Here is an 18888-nt window from a genome sequence, read left to right as displayed (position 1 = left end):
GGCCGAATGTACCCCTGACGCAGGGATTCGGAGACATATGTTTCCATAGCCACCGTCTCCGCCTGTGACAGTGGATACACGTGACTCCTGGGAAGTGCAGCATCTACCAGGAGATTTATCGCACAATCCCCCTGTCGATGGGGTGGTAATTGAGTCGCCTTCTTTTTGGAGAAGGCGAGAGCCAAATCAGCATATTCGGGGGGAATGCGCACAGTGGAAACCTGGTCTGGACTTTCCACCGTAGTAGCACCTACGGAAACCCCTAAACACCCCCCCGAGCACTCTCGCGACCACCCCGTGGGAGCCCTCCGTTGCCATGAAACAGTGGGGTCATGACAAGCTAACCAGGGTAGGCCTAGCACCACTGGAAACGCAGGAGAGTCAATGAGAAAGAGACTGATTTTCTCCGTGTGACCCCCCTGCGTCACCATGTCCAAGGGAGCGGTGGCCTCCCTAATCAACCCTGACCCTAATGGTCGACTACCTAAGGCGTGAACTGGGAAGGGCATAGCCACAGGAACGATGGGGATCCCTAAACTATGTGCAAATGATCTGTCAATAAAATTCCCAGCCGCGCCAGAATCGACGAGCACCTTATGCTGGGAATGCGGGGAAAACTCAGGAATAGTAACAAACAAAAACATGTGTGCAACAGAGGGCTCTGGGTGAGAATGGTGCCTTCTCACCTGGGGTGATGCCAGAGTGCCCTGCCTGTTACCTCGACCCCCAGAGGAACCAACCCGGCACCGACCGGCAGTGTGACCTCTGTGGCCACAGATGGTGCACGATTCTCCCTGAGCGCAGCACCTCCCAACTCCATGGGCATCGGAGCGGTGGTGACTGCCTGGAAACGATGGGTGAACTCCTCAAAGTGGTCCAGCACCGCATCTCCTTCCACCCACACGGCATTGGCCCACTCCAGGGCTTTCCCCGAGAGGCATGAGACGAGGGCGGACACCCATTCACGGCCCAAAGGAGCCGGGTGGACGGTTGCCAGGTATAACTCCAACTGTAGCAGGAAACCCTGGCAGCGGGCTGCCGTCCCATCGTTCTCCCCGGGGAGGGTGAGGCGAATCCCACTAAAACGGGTGCAGGGGGAGTGAGTAGTGGAGGCCCCTGTTGTGCTGGTGGAGGTGCTGGAGGAAATCTCCGTCTCTCCCAGCGGTCCATAGTTCGGACGACGCGGTCTATGGCGGTGCCGAGATGGTGGAGCATCGCTGTGTGTTCCTGGACGCGCTCCTCAATCTCCATACCAGGGGAACCTGCTCCTGCTGACTCCATATTCGGGTGTGCTATTCTGTAAGGGGTGTGTAACTGGTGGAAGGGAAGTTAGACGCAGGAGAGCAGAACTAGGTAATAGCCGGAGCAGTTTAACCTCTCTGGGATATGTGGGATGGTAGCGTCCCACCTGGCCAACATCCAGTGAAAATGCAGAGCGCCAAATTCAAATAAATTACTATAAAAATTAAACTTCATGAAATCACACATTCAATATACCAAATTAAAGCTACACTTGTTGTGAATCCAGCCAACGTGTCAGATTTCAAAAATGCTTTACGGCGAAAGCAAACAATGCTATTATCTGAGGATAGCACCCCAGCTAACAATCACAGACCATCATATTTCAACCCTCCCGGCGCGACACAAAACGCAGAAATAAAGATATAATTCATGCCTTACCTTTGACGAGCTTCTTCTGTTGGCACTCCAATATGTCCCATAAACATCACAAATGGTCCTTTTGTTCGATTAATTCCGTCGATATATATCCAAAATGTCCATTTATTTGGCGCGTTTGATCCAGAAAAACACCGGTTCCAACTTGCACAACGTGACTACAAAATATCTCAAAAGTTACCTGTAAGCTTTGTCCAAACATTTCAAACTACTTTTGTAATACAACTTTAGGTATTTTTTAACGTAAATAATCGATCAAATTGAAGACGGGATGATCTGTGTTCAATACCGGAGGAAAACAATGTGTAGCATGCTTTCTGGTCACGACCCTCTAACAAACAGTACACTTAACTGGAGCCTCATTCTGAACATGGCTACTTCTTCATTTCTCAAAGGAAAAACCTCAACCAATTTCTAAAGACTGTTGACATCCAGTGGAAGCGATAGGAACTGCAGGAAGGTCCCTTAGAAATCTGGATTCCCAATGAAACCCCATTGAAAAGAAAATGACCAAAAAAAAATAAATCTGAATGGTTTGTCCTCAGGGTTTTGCTTGCCAAATAAGTTCTGTTATAGTCACAGACATGACAATAATATGCATATATTAGCATCTGGGACTGAGTAGGAGGCAGTTTACTCTGGGCACGCTTTTCATCCAAACGTGAAAATGCTGTCCCCTATCCTAGAGAATTTAATACCAAAACCAACGGCATCAAGAAAATAACAACATGGGTACAAAACCCGACGCGCACCAGTCAACATGTGCACAAGCACAACAAACAATACCACACAAAGACATGGGGGGAACAGAGAGTTAAATACACAACATGTAATGAGGGAATGAAAACCAGGTGTGTGGGAAAACAAGACAAAACAAATGGAAAATGAAAAATGGATTGGCGATCGCTAGAAGACCGGTGACGTCGACCGCCGAACACCACCCGAACAAGGAGAGGAACCGACTTCGGCAGAAGTCGTGACAGTGTGAATATAGGCGAATATATTGATTAAAGTCACCTTGCCCTAGAGAGATTTACACGGTTATCAAAACGTCATGCCAGGGTAAGCCTACACCAATCTCAGTCCCTATTTTAAGTTTTTCTAAAATCTCCTATGAATAGTGGAAAAATTACTGGAAACATTTACTTGTTTGACCACTAGGTTTTATGGGTATTATGACTCATACAGGGGTTCTCTATCAGCTCCAATGTTAAGGCAGCCTCATACATAGGTTCAGTTTGCTCCTAGCAGAACTTGGATAGGCGAAACGACCGTCTGTGCTCTCATACTTCCTAAAGCAGTCTTTCTTAAAGAATGGGTTGCGACGGACCTGTTAATAGTGGGCCGCGACATGTCAGAGTAAATGTATAATAATTTAATTAATTCCTGAAATTGATTTGGACAAGTGCAACTGCGCTCACTGTTTAGCAGTGGTATCTCAGCTCAGTTTGGCAGCAGCGCGAGTGGGAGGAAGATGCCTGTGTTAGTGATGGGTCGTTCGCAAACGAGTCGGCTCTAAGAGGCTCTTGTAGGTGAACGTTGGGAGCCGGCTCACATATCAGAAGAGCCAAATCTATTTATAGAAATATTACAAAATTAAGATATGAATAATCAAAAGATTGAAATGAATAGAATTAACTAATTCAAAGAACGAAAAAAGAAATAAAATAATATAGGCCTAAATGTTCAAGCGCACACATTCGTTCTGACTGTCTGCTCAAACTAACAGCCTCACCTGTTGTTCCTGTCAATCAGACACGCTGTCAAGCAATGAACCAAAGATGCGTGACGGAGGGCCGAGCCAACTCACTCACAGTCACACACTTAGCAGCCAAGGAGAGAGAGGAAGGACAGCTGGGAAAACAACAGCTGGAAAATGAGTCGGAAGCACAGTAGCATTTGGATGCATTTTAATAATGTAGACAATGTTAGAGCACAGTATAGAATTTGCCAAAACAAAATCTCATATAAAGCCGGTTCTACGCACAACCTACACCGGCATATGCGAACTGTGCACCCAACTGTGAAGCTAGCTGTAGCGGAGCTTTGAGAAACTAGCGGGCCTGCTAGTGATAGCGGTGGAGCCAGCACCTCCACACGTGGAGATGTATCCACTCAGTCAAGTAGGCCTACTCCGCGACCCACAGCAACGCAGTCTTCTATGGACCAGTTCATTCCAAAGTCTATGTCTGTAGCAAAACAAGGCCAAATTGATATTGCATTGGCTAAAATGATTGCCACCGATTTCCAGCCATTTTTGATCGTGGAGGACAGAGGTTTAAGAAATTGTAGCAATAGTCTAAATCCAATGTACACAATTCCAAGCAGGAAAACCTTTTCAAAATCACTTATTCCACAACCGTATGAGAGCACTGTCACGCCCTGACCTTAGAGAGCCTTTTTTATGCCTCTGTTTTGGTCAGGGTGTGATTTGGGTGGGCATTCTATGTTCTTTATTTCTATGTTTTGTATTTCTATGTTTTGGCCGGGTATGGTTCTCAATCAGGGACAGCTGTCATTCGTTGTTTCTGATTGGGAATCATACTTAGGCAGCCTTTTTTCCTTTGGTGTTTGTGGGTAGTTATCTTTGTTAGTGGCACTCATGCCCTGTTAAGCTTCACGGTCGTTTCTTTGTTTTCTTGGCGACATTTACTAAAATAAAATAAAATGTACACTCACCACTCTGCACCTTGGTCTCCTTCCGACGACGGCCGTGACAAGCACACAGGCTTCAGTGCGGGAAAGAGTCCAAAAAGCTACTGCAGTTTGCCTTACCACTGACTGCTGGACATCAAGGGTAACTACTTCTTACATGTCGGTTACTTGTCACTTCATTGAAGATTTTTCGATGTCTAGCTGTCTTCTGGACTGCTTGGAGTTCATCGACAGACACACCTCAGAGAACTTGGCAGAGGATCTGTTGAGAGTGGCCAGAGAATGGCAAGTAGATGGAAAAGTGGTCTGTTGTGTTAGCGACAATGCAGCTAACATAACCAAAGCCATGAAAATGTTAAAATGGACCCCATCATCCATGTCTTGCCCACACAATCAACCTGATTGTAAGAGATGCTCTGAAGATGATGAAGCCCACTGTGTACAAAGTGAAAGCAGCTGTGGAATACTTCCACAGGAGCACAGAAGGTGCTGAAAAACTAAAGTCTACACAACGTCAGATGGGGATGCCTGAGCTGAGGCCTAAACAAGACTACACTACAAGGTGGAATTCAACATGTTATATGTTGAAGTGGTTTCTTGAGTCAAAGGATGCCATCATCTCTGCCCTGGCCTTTGTCAATGCACCTGTTGATGCTCTGACCCAAGAGGAATGGGAGGTGGTGGAGGAGGTGTGCAGAGTCCTGGAACCCTTTGAGCAGGTCACTGTGGAGATCAATGGAGAGAGGTGCAGTAAGCAGTTATTACTACATCATTATTTAATCCAGTATTATATATGTATATGAGCAGTAGATTAGAATGTAGTATCAGTAGACAAAACATGAAAATGAATTAATAAGTTACTGTTCTCCCTTTTCAACTGTGACAGCCTCAAAAATGATACTCCTGTGTAAGGGTCTGTCTGCAGCGAATCACAGCCAGCCGCCAGAGAGAAGCAAATGTAACCACAGGACATGTGACAGAGTTGATGGACACCCTATGCTCCCTCTGCTGGACGTGCCAGGTCTCGACGGGCTCTTCAGCCAGGACTAATTGGGGCTGAACACAGGGTGTCCAACAGAAAGTCCTCCTAAGATCTGCAGATCCTCTGAGCTGGTGGAAGAACAAGGACTCTGTCTACCCACGGCTTACTAAAGTCATGATAGGGAGACTCTGCATAGTGGCCACATCTGTTCCCTCTGAGAGGGTCTTCTCGAAAACGGAACAAATAATTACTAAGAGACGAAACCGCATCAGCCCCTCGAAAGTGAGGCAGCTTGCATTTCTGAATGCAAATCTCTCATAAAAGCAAAATATGGTCAGCATTGCTGTGTGCTGCTGGTTATAACATGGCAATAAAGAAGAGAGAGAAGAGGGACCAGTTTAATGTTTTAAGTAAGATGCTGCAGTTTTGCACATTGTTATTTATTTTTATTTGATATGGTGCAATATTCTATTATTACGTTGTTCAGATTGTATTCGTTTTGAATGGTTAGATTTATATGCACTTTGTTTATATTCATTAAAAAGATATACTTTTAATGCAAATGTTTAATAGCATTATTTTTCATAACAAACCAATGCATTTTTAAATACATTGTGGTTAAGGTAGAGTATGATTTCATTTAATAATTGAATTGGAATTGTTTTAACACCAATCATAGTCAAACTATCGCAAACTGTTTGACTTAAAAAAATACAAAACACATATATTTTAAAGAGCCGTTTGAGAGCCAAAAGAGCCGGCTCTTTTTGGTGAGCTGAGCAGAACGAGCCGGGTCACTGAAAAGAGCTTGAATGCCCATCACTAGCCCGTGTGCTTCGTCGTTTACCAGATCTTTTTTTCTGCGGTTTTCTTGAAGATCACTCCGCTACCTTCACGCTGCAGCTCTGTTGTTCAGCGGCAGATGATGTGCTGTCAGCCACTGACTTGTCATTCCCACTCGGCATCACTTTCAGCTGCCATCAAATGGACTCAAGCTAGCCACAGGTTCTGACTGAGCTCAATCGTCATGAAACGCAAATATAGCGATGAGTTTCTCTCTCTTGGTTTTGTATAAACTTTGAGAAATAATGAGGATCGCCCTCAATGTGTTTTGTGCGGGGAAGTGCTTAGTAATGAGTCTCTCAAAACGAACAAATTAAAACAACACGTCCTGACTTTAACATCCACAGGCTGACTGTACACCCAGGGAGTTCTTTCAGAACAGGGCAGAATGCTTCGACAGCGGAAGAGTAAGTCAGCTAGCAAGGCATTGTTGTCATTTTATAACAGGTGACGATGAGCAAAAATAAGGGAGCACCATCTCTCATAGAAGTAGATGTGAGTTTCTCTTTCAAACAATCCCCTCGTACTCGGCTAATAGCTAATGTTACCCAAAGATACAACCCTAAGTAACAGTACAGATGAAGATGAAAAATGCAGGCCTACTGTACGTCTTACTGTAGAAATTATTGTTGAGAACAAGTCTAGGTGGGAACTGTTGCTGTTAAAATACAAGTAATCTTTTTTATTCTAAATAAAATGATTTAACACATCACACAGATATAAACCATAACATATTAACACACATACACAGCTGATAAGATAAATCAAGAGTAGGTCATATTTAGATTTTTTATTTTTTATTAGATGATAGTTCATTGTATGTGTTTTTTGACAAAAGGCTTTCTCTGCCCACTAACAGGCATTCAAAGGGAACAGAGCTATCCTCAAAGCTTCATACCAGGTGAGCCTAAATATAGCCAAGGTTAAGAAGCCCCACAGTATAGGAGAGAAGCTCATCAAAGCCTGCCTGAGGGATGTCTGTATCTCTTTTGGGTAAGGAGGCAGCAGAAACAGTGGACTCAGTCCCACTTTCCAATGACACAGTGGGCAAAAGAATAAGAGATATGTCAGTTGACGTACAAACATCTGTGATAGAAAAGATGAAACGACACAAGAAATTCTTTCTTCAATTAGATGAGTCAGTAGATGTGGCTGGAATTCCACAGTTGATGGTATGTGCAAGATACGTATTTGGTGATGATATCCAGGAGGAATGTATTTTCTGTGACCTTCTACAAACATCAACAAAGGGAGAGGACATTTTTAGGGTGGTAGACACTCATTTGAAAGACTTACAAATTGACTGGGCAAATTGTTTTGGGATTTGCACTGATGGTGCAAGATGCATGACTGGGTGCAAATCCGGATTCATAGCTCGTGTCTGCAGAGTGGTGCCCAACGTGAAACTGGCCTGCAAAGCATTACAACCTAACCTAGGGGCTGTTTTCGACTCAGTCGTAAATGTGGTGAATCTGATCAACAAGAGACCTCTTCAAACAAGGCTGTTCAGAGAGCTTTGCAAGGAGATGGGAGCAGACCATGAGCACCTGCTCTTTCATTGTGAGGTTAGGTGGTTGTCCAGGGGGAGGGTCCTGGAGAGGCTGTGGGAACTGAGAGAGGAGGTTCTGGCCTATCTGGAGAAAGAGGACAGCGACCTTGCAGACCTCTTCCGTGACAAACTGTGGTTGGCTAGGCTGGCTTATCTGGTTGACATTTTCAGAAAGCTCAATGAGCTAAACACAAGCCTTCTGGGCAAGGAATCAACCATTTTGGAGCTTGAAGATGGCATCAGAGGATTCACTGCACGCCTGGGATTGTGGCAGTCACAGCTGAAGGCTGCAGCATATGGCATGTTCCCTGTTCTGTTAGCTCACATGCAGCAGATAGATTCCCCCCTATGTGAAGCTGTGAAGAAGGATATGCCTGAGCACATGGCCAGCCTGCAGCAGAACTTTGACCGGTACTTTCCTAACCCACAGATCTCAAAAACTTCAATGGGTGAGGTATCCCTTTCAAGCAGTGTCCTCATCAAACCTAGGACTAATTCTGCCAGAGATGGAGGCCTTAGTGACACTACAAGCAAGCATTGGCAGCAAGATGCTTATTAACACACTCACATAGTTCTGGGTTGCTCATCTACCGCAGGAAGAGTTCTCCTGCCTGGCTGAGAAAGCAGTAGATGTACTGGTCCAGTTTGGCACCATATACCTAAGCGAGTCAGGGTTCTCAACTCTGGCGTACTTAAAAAACAAGTACAGAAACAGTGTCAATGCTGAGCATGACCTCAGGGTTGCACTGTCAAAAACTGAGCCCAGAATAGACCTGCTTTTTCAAAACTTCAACCGGCCACACACCTGTCATTAGGACTTGTGTGTATGTGTGTGTGTTGGTCTACATCTGTGTGATGTGATCAATCAGTTTATTCCAGTTCAGAATACAAATTATTTATTATATTTTAACAGCAACAGTTCCAACCTAGACTTTTTTTCAACAATAATTTCTACAGTAAGTTGTACAGTAGGCCTGATTATTTTTTATCTGTACTGTTATTTAGGGTTGCACGATCAAAAACTGAGCCTGTGTGTGTGTGTGTGTGTGTGTGTGTGTGTGTGTGTGTGTGTGTGTGTGTGTGTGTGTGTGTGTGTGTGTGTGTGTGTGTGTGTGTGTGTGTGTGTGTTCTGTCCACAGGAGGTTGGTGGCACCTTAATTGGGGAGGACAGGCTCATGGTAATGGCTGGAGCGGAATTAGCGGAATGGTATCAAATACATCAAACACATGGTTTCCATGGTTTCCAGGTGTTTGATGTCATTCCATTCGCTTCATTCCAGCCATTATTATGAACCTTCCTCCCCTCAGCATCCTCCTGGGGTTTTGTTATACATCTGTGTGATCAGTCAGTTTATTCCAGTTCAGAATTAATGAAGTTATTCTATTTTAACAGCAGCAGTTCCAACCTAGACAGCTATGTATTAATGGGGAAAAATAAACATTAAAAGATATTTATGGATATTTCATTGTTTTTTGTTTTTTTCTATATTGCATTTGTTTTAGGCATAAGGGCAAAGAAATGTACCGATATTTACGTATAGTGGTATGTTTTCATAAGCTTGGGTCCCAGGAAAATACAGAATTTCTATTTCAGGCTGAAAAAGTTTAAGACCCCCTGCTCTTAAAGACATTTGCTTGAAAAACTACAAAAAAAGAAACAATATTACTGTTGTTTGTCCTTGAGACACTGTAGCAAAAGCATAGCCAGAAACACTTCTTCAAGAAATCAAAAAATCTGTCCTTAGTTTTGATGTTTTTGCCCGAGAATTACTTTATCTAGTGTGGCGTACAGCAGGTTAGCCACCAGGGGGAGACTCATCGAGGCTTGGTGACATACGGAATCTACAACACAAGGCGATGGCTCCCTCTGCTGGACGTGCCAGGTCTCGACGGGCTCTTCAGCCAGGACTAATTGGGGCTGATTGTGGTTTGTGAGTAATCAAGGGGCTGATTGCTCACCAGCTGGACGAGTCCCATAAAGCTGCCAGAATGGCAGCACATGAGGGAGGGGACTCAGGGAAGAGAGGTTACTCCTGTGTAGTTGTGTGCAGTACCAGAGATAACGGATGGAGCTCAGTTTTATTCCCCGCAAGACCCCGGAGCCCAGAATCAAATCTTATTTTTCACATGGTTAGCAGATGTTACTGCAAGTGTAGCGAAATGCTTGTGTTTCAAGTTCTGACAGTGCAGTAATATCTAACAAGTAATTTAACAATCCCCAACAACTACCTAATACACACAAATCTGAAGGGGTGAATATGTACATGTAAGTATATGGATGAGCGATGGCCGAGCAGCATAGGCAAGGTGCAATAGATGGTATAAAATACAGTATATACATGTGATATGAGTAATGTAAGATAAGTAAACATTATTGAAGTGCCATTTATTTAGTGGCATTGTATGAAGTGACTAGTGATCAATTTCTTAAAGTGGCTAGTGATTGGGTCTCAATGTAGGCAGCAGCCTTTCTGAGTTAGTGATTGCTGTTTAGCAGTCTGATGGCCTTGATAGAAGTTGTTTTTCAGTCTCTCGGTCCCAGCTTTGATGCACTTGTACTGACCTTGCCTTCTGGATGGTAGCTGTGTGAACAGTGGCTTGTGTGGTTGACGTCCTTGATTATCTTTTTGGCCTTCCTGTGACATTGGATCCTGTAGGTGTCATGGAGTGCAGGTAGTTTGCCCCCGGTTATGTGTTGTGCAGACCGCACAACTCTCTGGAGAGCCTTGCGGTTGAGGGCGGTGCAGTTGCCGTACCAGGCTGTGATACAGCCCGACAGGATGCTCTTGATTGTGCATCTGTAAAAGTTTGTCAGGGTTTTGGGTGACAAGACTAATTTCTTCAGCCTCCTGAGGTTGAAGAGGAGCTGTTGCGCCTTCTTCACCACACTGTTTGTGTGGGTGGACCATTTCAGTTTGTCTGATGTGTACGCCAAGGAACTTAAAACTTTCCACCTATTCCACTGCTGTCCTTTCGATGTGGATAGGGGGGGTGCTCCTGCTGCTGTTTCCTGAAGTCCACGATCATCTCCTTTGTTTTGTTGATGTTGAGGGAGAGGTTGTTTTCCTGACACCACACTCCGCGTGCCCTCACCTCCTCCCTGTAGGCTGTCTCGTCGTTGTTGGTAATCAAGCCCACTACTGTTGTGTCGTCTGCAAACTTGATGATTGAGTTGGAGGCTTGCATGGCCAGGCATTCGTGGGTGAACAGGGAGTACAGGAGGGGCTGAGCACGCACCCTTGTGGGGCCCCAGTGTTGAGGGTCAGCGAAGTGGAGGTGTTGTTTCCTACCTTCACCACCTCGGGGTGGCCCGTCAAAGTCCAGGACCCAATTGCACAGGGTGGGGTTGAGACCCAGAGCCTCCAGCTTGATGATGAGCTTGGAGGGAACTATGGTGTTGAATGCTGAGCTGTAGTCAATGAACAGCATTCTTATATAGGTTTTCCTTTTGTCCAGATGGGATAGGTCAGTGTGCAGTGTAATGGCGATTGTGTCATCTGTGGACCCGTTGGGGCGGTATGCAAACTGAAGTAGGTCTAGGGTGGCCGGTAAGGTGTAGGTGATATGATCCTTGACTCGTCTCTCAAAGCACTTCATGATGACAGAAGTGAGTGCTACGGGGAAGTTATCTATGCCTTCTTGGGTACAGGAACAATGGTAGCCATCTTGAAGCATGTGGGGACAACAGACTGGGATAGGGAGCGATTGAATATGTCCGTAAACACACCAGCCAGCTGGTCTGTGCGTGCTCTGAGGACACGGCTAGGGATGCCGTCTTGGCCAGCAGCCTTGCGATGGTTAACACATTTAAATGTTTTACTCAAGTCAGCCACGGAGAAGGAGAGGGGGGGATGCGGTCCTTGTTAGCAGGCCACAACGGTGGGTGGCACTGCATTATCCTCAAAGCGGGCAATGATGGTGTTTAGTTTGTCTGGAAGTGTGACGATGGTATCCCGCAGGAGGTCTCCTGGAGGAGACCTATTGTTTTCTCTTCCTTTGTTATTTAAATAAACACCCTTGAAACCGAGCTAATCCAACTCTGTCCATGTCTGATCTGTGTAAACGTCTTGACCAAACCCTGTGATCTGCAACACTAACTAAGATGTTTGGTGCAGTATACTGTATCTCAAGTGAAAAAATGTGCATGAAAACTGGTCATCTCTCCTTGAATACCAACAAACACTTCATGTTCCCACTCCCACTGGGAGTAGTACTGTTAACCAATCACTAATGAAGGGGCGTGGACTTCGGCTGCCAAATTTCTACTTGCCTGAAGAAAAAATTGTGTGCACAAACAGCCAGGGAAAAAATTATGAAGATCAAAACTAACCAAAACATCACAAAATGTTGTCATATATGTGCAAACTGTTTCGACTGGGAAGCATACAGTAAGCTTTAACCGGCGATACCTGCATACTGTAGCTGATGTTTTGGCGGTGTCAGAGGTGTAACTGCGTTGGAGCTGTCAAATCGGTGAGCAGCTACTCTTGATCATTGCCACAAAACCACACCCATCCCAGTCGCGGAAGTTCAGAACGAGAAAGTGTAGGCTATATAGAAATAATTATGCTCAAATTGAAATCATTAAATAACTAGGATTTCTATGATTTATGATTTTTATTCTGATCTCCATTAGCTGTTGAAGAAGCAGCAGTGATTGTTCCTGTGGTCCACACAGAACAAGACAAAATACAGAACACTAATGGACAAGAACAGTAACACAAATTTTAACTAAGAACACTGACTAAATAACAATAGGACTAAGCAACCTAATCGAGGTGTAGATTACATCTCACATTCCAGCCAATGGCAATGTCCGATTTCGGTATAATACCAGGGGCCATTTGACAGCTCTATCACAGTTCCACCTCCAACACCACCAAAACAACTATGCGGATGTCGGCTAAAGAGGATCTGATTTAATAAAGCCCTTAAAGACTGCTGCCACTAGAGGCCCTGTGATCATCTCATGAATCTGCACTAGTTGGAGCAGAAACTATGGCCATTTGTTTTGAAGAAAGGGATCTTATCAGCATACTTAATGTGTTGTGGCAGTTATTTCTGTTAAAATGTAGTTGGCGTAGTTGGTCAGAGATGCAAGAGAGTCAATACAGAAATGATCACAGTCAATACTTTTCACATCTCAGCTTCCTCCCAGTGTTCCTCTCCAGCACGTTTTCCACTGCAGAGAGCTGGGGATGGACACGTTACCAAGGGAATCAGCCTAAGCCGAGAGTGCAAATCAGCTGATGATAACAGACTGGAAATAAGCTGCAGGTCACAGGTGACATCATAGAGGAATGTCTGAGACGTTCAGTGGGCCCACCTGTGTCTGTCTCTCTCTCTCCCTCGTTAGTGTTTCCTATCCTCATGATGTAGTCTATACCTAGAGTTCCAAAACTATGGGGATGAAACGTACAGATGTTGATAAGTCTATTCATACAAAACGTAAAGATTTGTTTTATAATTTACATGCAATGTAAGCTATTGCTTAAAATAAGCAAATGATTGCAGGTCTGGGGCGCATAAGTTTTCCTCTTGTATGGAAAACATTTCCTCCATCATAATGCCCATATTTTAAACATTTGTGCATTCGTCAAGAAATCATATACTACAAGCAGTGAGCTTCTTTAGAGAAAAGAAACAGTTTGACGATGTAGTACATTTTATTTCATAACTTTTTTACTTAACTTTTTATTTAACCTTTATTTAACTAGGCAAGTCAGTTAAGAACAAATTATTATTTACAATGACGGCCTACCCTGGCCAAACCCGGACGACGCTGGGCCAAAAGACTCCCAATCACGTCCGGATGTGATACATCCTGGAATCAAACAAGGGACTGTAGTGACTCCTCTTGCACTGAGATGCAGTACCTTAGACTGCTATACCTGAGTAAATAATGTATTTATCTGTGTCATAGAAAACAATGCAATTAAAAAATATAATGCAGAATAGGATACCTGTAAAAGCTACATATTGACTGGAAAAAAATTAACAAACTACATGGTCAAAAGAATGTGGACACCTGTTCGTCAAACATCTCATTCCAAAATCATGGGCATTAATATGGAGTTGGTCTCCCCGTTGCTGCTATAACAGCCTCCACTCTTCTAGGAAGGCTTTCCACTAGATGTTGAAACATTGCTGCGGGGACTTGCTTCCATTCAGCCACAAGAGAATTAGTGAGGTCGGGCACTGATGTTGGGCGATTAGGCCTGGCTCACAGTCGGCGTTCCAATTCATCCCAAAGGTGTTCAATGGGGTTGAGGTCAGGGCTCTGTGCAAGCCAGTCAAGTTCTTCCACACTGATCTCGACAAACCATTTCTGTATGGACCTTGCTTTGTGCATGGGGGCATTGTCATACTGAAACAGGAAAGGGCCTTCCCCAAACTGTTGTCACAAAGTTGGAAGCACAGAATTGTCTAGAATATCATTGCATGCTGAAGCATTAAGATTTCACTTTACTGGAACTAAAGGGCCTAGCCCAAACCATAAAAAACAGCCCCAGACCATTATTCCACCAAACTTTACAGTTGTTATTATGCATTGGGTTGCGTTCTCCTGGCATCCTCCAAAACCAGATTCTTCCGTCGGACTGCCAGATGGTGAAGCGTGATTCATCACTCCAGAGAATGTGTTTCCTCTGCTCCTGAGTCCAATAGTGGAAAGCTTTACACCACTCCAGCCGATGCTTGGCATTGCGCATGGTGATCTTAGGCGTGTGTGGAGCTGCTCGGACATGGAAACCGATTTCATGAGGCTCCCGACGAACAGTTCTTGTGTTGCAATCGAGGACAGACGATTTTTACCCTCTACAGTGGTTCCTCCGTTAAAAGTTGCGTCATACTGCAGCATTCTGTGGCACGTTATCAAATTGTAAGCCATTTTTTCTGTTAGTGCTAGTTTGACCACCAGAGGGATCTTTGAGAAGCATTTGATAGTCTTCCATATTGGCATTACCAGAGAATTTAAAACCTTTTTTGTAATAGCATAGTATATGGGATTGATTTTAAGAAATTTGGCTTAATTGATTAGATTAATATTATGGTGTTTATATTCTGAGAAAAAGGAAACTGTACAACGTGACATCGGCAATACAGTACTGGGCTATTTAGCTAAAGAAACCCTGTGTCGTGCGGGCAGGGCACGTGGGAGACCGCGGTTCAATTCCCCGACAGGGAGGAAGGAGTATGCTGTCCTTGTAAATAAAAATGTGTTCTTAACTGATTCCATATGTGTTATTTCATAGTTGTGATGTCTTCACTATTATTCTACAATGTAGAAAATAGTAAAAATATAGAAAAATCCTGGAATGAGTAGGTGTGTCCAAACTTTTGACTCGTACTTGCTTAATTAATTAGATTAATATTAGGGTGTTTCTATTTCAAGGAAAATGAAAAACCCTCTGGGTTTCCGTTAGGATGGAATGGAAAATATGGCGCTGTACAACGTGACTGTCAGCAGTACAGTACTGGGCTATTTAGCTAAAGAAACCCTGTGTCGTGCGGGAAGGGCACCCGGGAGACCGGGGTTCAATTCCCTGACGGGGAGGAAGGAGTAGGCTGTCCTTGTAAATATGAATTTGTTCTTAACTGATTCCACATGTGTTATTTCACAGTTGTGATGTCTTCACTATTATTCTACAATAATGGGTACCTCTAAGCCCCGCGGTATAAACGTACAACATTTTAAAGGAGGAACCACTGTATGCGCTTCAACACTGCAGTCCCTTTTTGTGAGCTTGTGTGGCCTACCACTTCACGGCTGAACCGTTGTTGCTCCTAGATGTTTCCACTTCACTATAACAGCACATACAGTTGACCAGGACAGCTCTAACAAGGCAGAAATTTGACAAACTGACTTGTTGGAAAGGTGGCATCCTACTACGATGCCACGTTCAAGGCACTGAGCTCTTTAGTAAGGCCATTCTACTGCCAATGTTTGTCTATGGAGATTGCATGGGTGTGTGCTCGATTTTATACACCTGTCAGCAACAGGTGTGGCTGAAATAGCTGAATCCACTTATTTGAAGGGATTTCCATATACTTATATATAGTGTAGAAGCACAACCTAAAATCTGTAAATGTGACCTTTTTGGAAAAGCATACACAATTTGTTCCACCTGCAGAGAATCAGAGTAACATCTCTGGCTGTAGTGTAGATAAGAACAAAGACCACTTTAGTCCAGAGTGAGTCCCAACAATCCAAGCAGCTATACTGACTTCCTCCGTGTGTGAGGGCTGCTCATCCCCAGGAAAAGGGCATCGCTGCTGGGGAAGGACTGGGTTGAGGTGCCCCTGGAGCTGCAGGAGGCTCCATCCACCCTGTAGGAGATGGAGTTGTAGAAGACAGGGTTGCTGTGGCAGCCTGAGTGCTCACAGTGGGCCGGAGAGGGGCTGTCACAGGCAACCAGCCTGAAGCACATACAGGAGCAGAGGGCGCTGATGCGGGACTCAGGATGCTTAGCAGGGTCCCTGACCCCAGGGGTCTCTCTACGCTCCTCAGATGGAGAGGGGATGAGATTGGTACGACTGGTGCCTCCCTCCATGGGCAGGGAGAGGTTACAGCGGCTACTGTTCCCATTCTCAGCTCCAAACCGTTCTATCCCATCAGCTCTGTCCCATACTGATGCTTCCACATCTGCCTCCTCCTCCCCCACCTCCCCACCCCCTGTCCTCTTAGGCGCTGCTGGCTTTTGCTCTTCCACCTCCAGGCTCCTGGTTGCCTCCTCTGTGCTGTAGGTGAGGAAGCGTAGCACCACCAGGTTCAGGAAAGCCCCGATCACTGCCAGCCCCACCAGGATGTACATGAAGCTAAAGGCCACATAGGGAGTCCTCCTCTGGAGGACCTCCTTCTTCTGCAGGGCCACAAAGTCCCCGAAGCCGATGGTGGTGAGCGTGATGAAACAGTAGTAGTAGGCATGGAAGAAGGTCCATCCCTCAAAGTGGGAGAAGGCTGCTGCCCCGACACAGAGGGTGCTCATGCAGGACAGGAGGCCCACCAGCACCATGTTCCCCATGGACACATCAGTCTTCCGTAAGCCCATGCATTGCTTGAGCCTGCAGAGGAGGTAGCGGACAAACGTGTTGATCCTTTCCCCCATGCTCTGGAACATGACCAGTGTCAGAGGGATACCCAGAACTGCATAGAACATGCAGAATACCTTTCCAGCATCAGTGCCTGGAGCAGCATGACCATAACCTGCAGAACAGAATCATATCAAAGTTATAGACACATCATATGTGTACATTAACACAAACAACACACACACAGTAAATATTTTAAATAACCCAAAGAACAGTAGTCTCTTTAACACAATCCCCATAACGGCATTATCATAACTGCCGGTTTCACTAATAATTTAAACAAGAGTTCAGCTTCAGCACCATGGTAAGCGCCATAAGAGTGGAGGAAATGTTCAAACATATTTGGTGTATGGATGCATGGATGATTCATGTATGGATGATTTCACTTGCAGAGCAAAGAAACCACATAAACAAAGAGTCCAAGACTTGCTTGGGACATATTTCTAAACGGCATAGCAAAATTAGTTACCTATCGTTGTGATGACGGTGATAGCAAAGTAAAAGGATCCCGCGAATTTCCACTGTCTCCCCGCGCGATGGGGCTCCGACTGTAGAACCACTCTCTCGATCTCCCGGTAGTCGTCATCGGTAAATCCGTACTTCTTCTTCAGCTCATTGCGTTTCTGTTCCAGGATCTTCTTCCTCGAGTTCTCGGTCTCTGATTCGAGGGCGTCGAACACCGCGGCTCCCACAAGCAGGTAGGATAGCATACACAGGATGAGAGAAAGGGTCCGAATGTTCTGCGCCTTCATTCTCACTTCGAGCGAACTCGAGTGGGCAGTGAGAGGTGGGAGGGTGTGTGATAAGGAAGAGAGACAGCAGGTGTACGCGCAAGTTATGTCATGCAAGCCTTGACCAACACAGCCTTGCTAATTATAGGAAGAACGATCCTACACCTGTTTTACTGCTTGTTGTCCCTCTGTTATTATCTTAGGCTACTTGAAGAAAAGTGCTAGGCCCTACAGGTGATTAAACAGGCACAGTTTTTTTTTTGTGCATCATTTTCCCCTATTTGATCAAAGCGTGCACATAGCCACATTCACCAAACAGTTTTGGGGCCTGGCCTACATAGTTGATTGATATAACTCATCAGTGTCCTAGGCCTATATAGTATTACATATAATAGGTAATTGTACCTGTCGTATTTTTTACACTGGCACTGCACGCACTTTCCATAGGCTTTGGGGTATGTGTTCTCATTACAGGGCCAGACTAGGAGAATTTCCTGACCTGGACCTGGCTAGCCAAACTGATTTTTCATGTTACACACTGGGTTAAACCTCAGCTCTAATGATGGCCGGTAGCTTAGACAGTTTTTACAACTAATGGCCAATGGTCTGTCTGTAGCCTTTTTGATCCTTTGAGCCTTTGTAGCCATTGCTCTCATCCATCTTTAACCGATCCAACTATTTATGTAAGCCCGATGTAGATCATTTCAAATAAACATTTATTTTAATCTAAATGGGTGAAATAAACTGGTGGCCTTGATCAAAAGTCATACCCCACTGTGTGCAGCGAGCTGGACCTGTCCATGGTGCTGAACACTAGTTCGTAATCAGTGAGAGATGGTCAATTGGATGGCTTCAGTTGATGAAAGACACTATTGTTCTTTTGGTTTTTTGGAGAGAGAGAGGGGTGCACTGTAGAAACAGCTGGCCTTTTCAAAATCTACTCTCTTGATTACTTTGCGAAGCATACATGTGCGAAGTATTCAGAAAACGCTTGGGTAATGTATTACTCTGACTGATGAAGCATGGGCTGGTGGTGGAGTTGACCTTTATAAAGCACACTTAGTCCCAGGGGATCAATAGAGCCTTCATCATGAACTAAATCAGAGAGAGAGAGAGAGAGAGAGAGCTAACCATGTGAGTATTTTATGACCCCCAAAGCATCAAGTCTTAAATGTCATGATTGCTCTCAAATACTCAAAGACTAGTACATGAGGTACATTTACATGGGTCTGATTAGACACAGAGACCAGTGATAAAAAATTCATTTTGTAACAAGTTTATTATTATTGTATTGATTTTGTGCATACCAGGTTACATTTCCATATTAAATTATATTAATATAAACATCATTAATAATAAAG

General features: G+C 44.7%; 1 protein-coding gene across 1 annotated transcript; it reads right to left on the bottom strand.

Annotated features, from left to right (window-relative positions):
- Window positions 1-13285: 13285 nt before the first annotated feature.
- On the bottom strand, window positions 13286-17653 carry LOC139557071 (potassium channel subfamily K member 15-like). The gene is made up of 2 exons (XM_071371411.1): window positions 17266-17653; window positions 13286-16911 (listed from the first exon to the last, which is right to left on the bottom strand). Exons 1-2 carry the CDS (start codon window positions 17546-17548, stop codon window positions 15923-15925), a joined length of 1272 nt encoding a protein of 423 aa, XP_071227512.1. The 5' UTR covers window positions 17549-17653; the 3' UTR covers window positions 13286-15922.
- Between the last annotated feature and the right edge of the window lie 1235 nt (window positions 17654-18888).

Source organism: Salvelinus alpinus, chromosome 2 (assembly GCF_045679555.1).
Source record: "Salvelinus alpinus chromosome 2, SLU_Salpinus.1, whole genome shotgun sequence".
In the NCBI taxonomy this organism is placed as follows: domain Eukaryota; kingdom Metazoa; phylum Chordata; class Actinopteri; order Salmoniformes; family Salmonidae; genus Salvelinus; species Salvelinus alpinus.
Note: the sequence above shows the minus strand (reverse complement) of the source record. Positions and strands in the feature narration are given on the sequence as shown.

Coding starts and splice junctions, on each gene's coding strand:
- LOC139557071 (XM_071371411.1), bottom strand. CDS start 17,548: ATGAAGGCGCAGAACATTCGGACCCTTTCTCTCATCCTGTGTATGCTA. Junction 16,912..17,265: donor CACCGTCATCACAACGATAG/GTAACTAATTTT, acceptor TCTGTTCTGCAG/GTTATGGTCATGCTGCTCCA.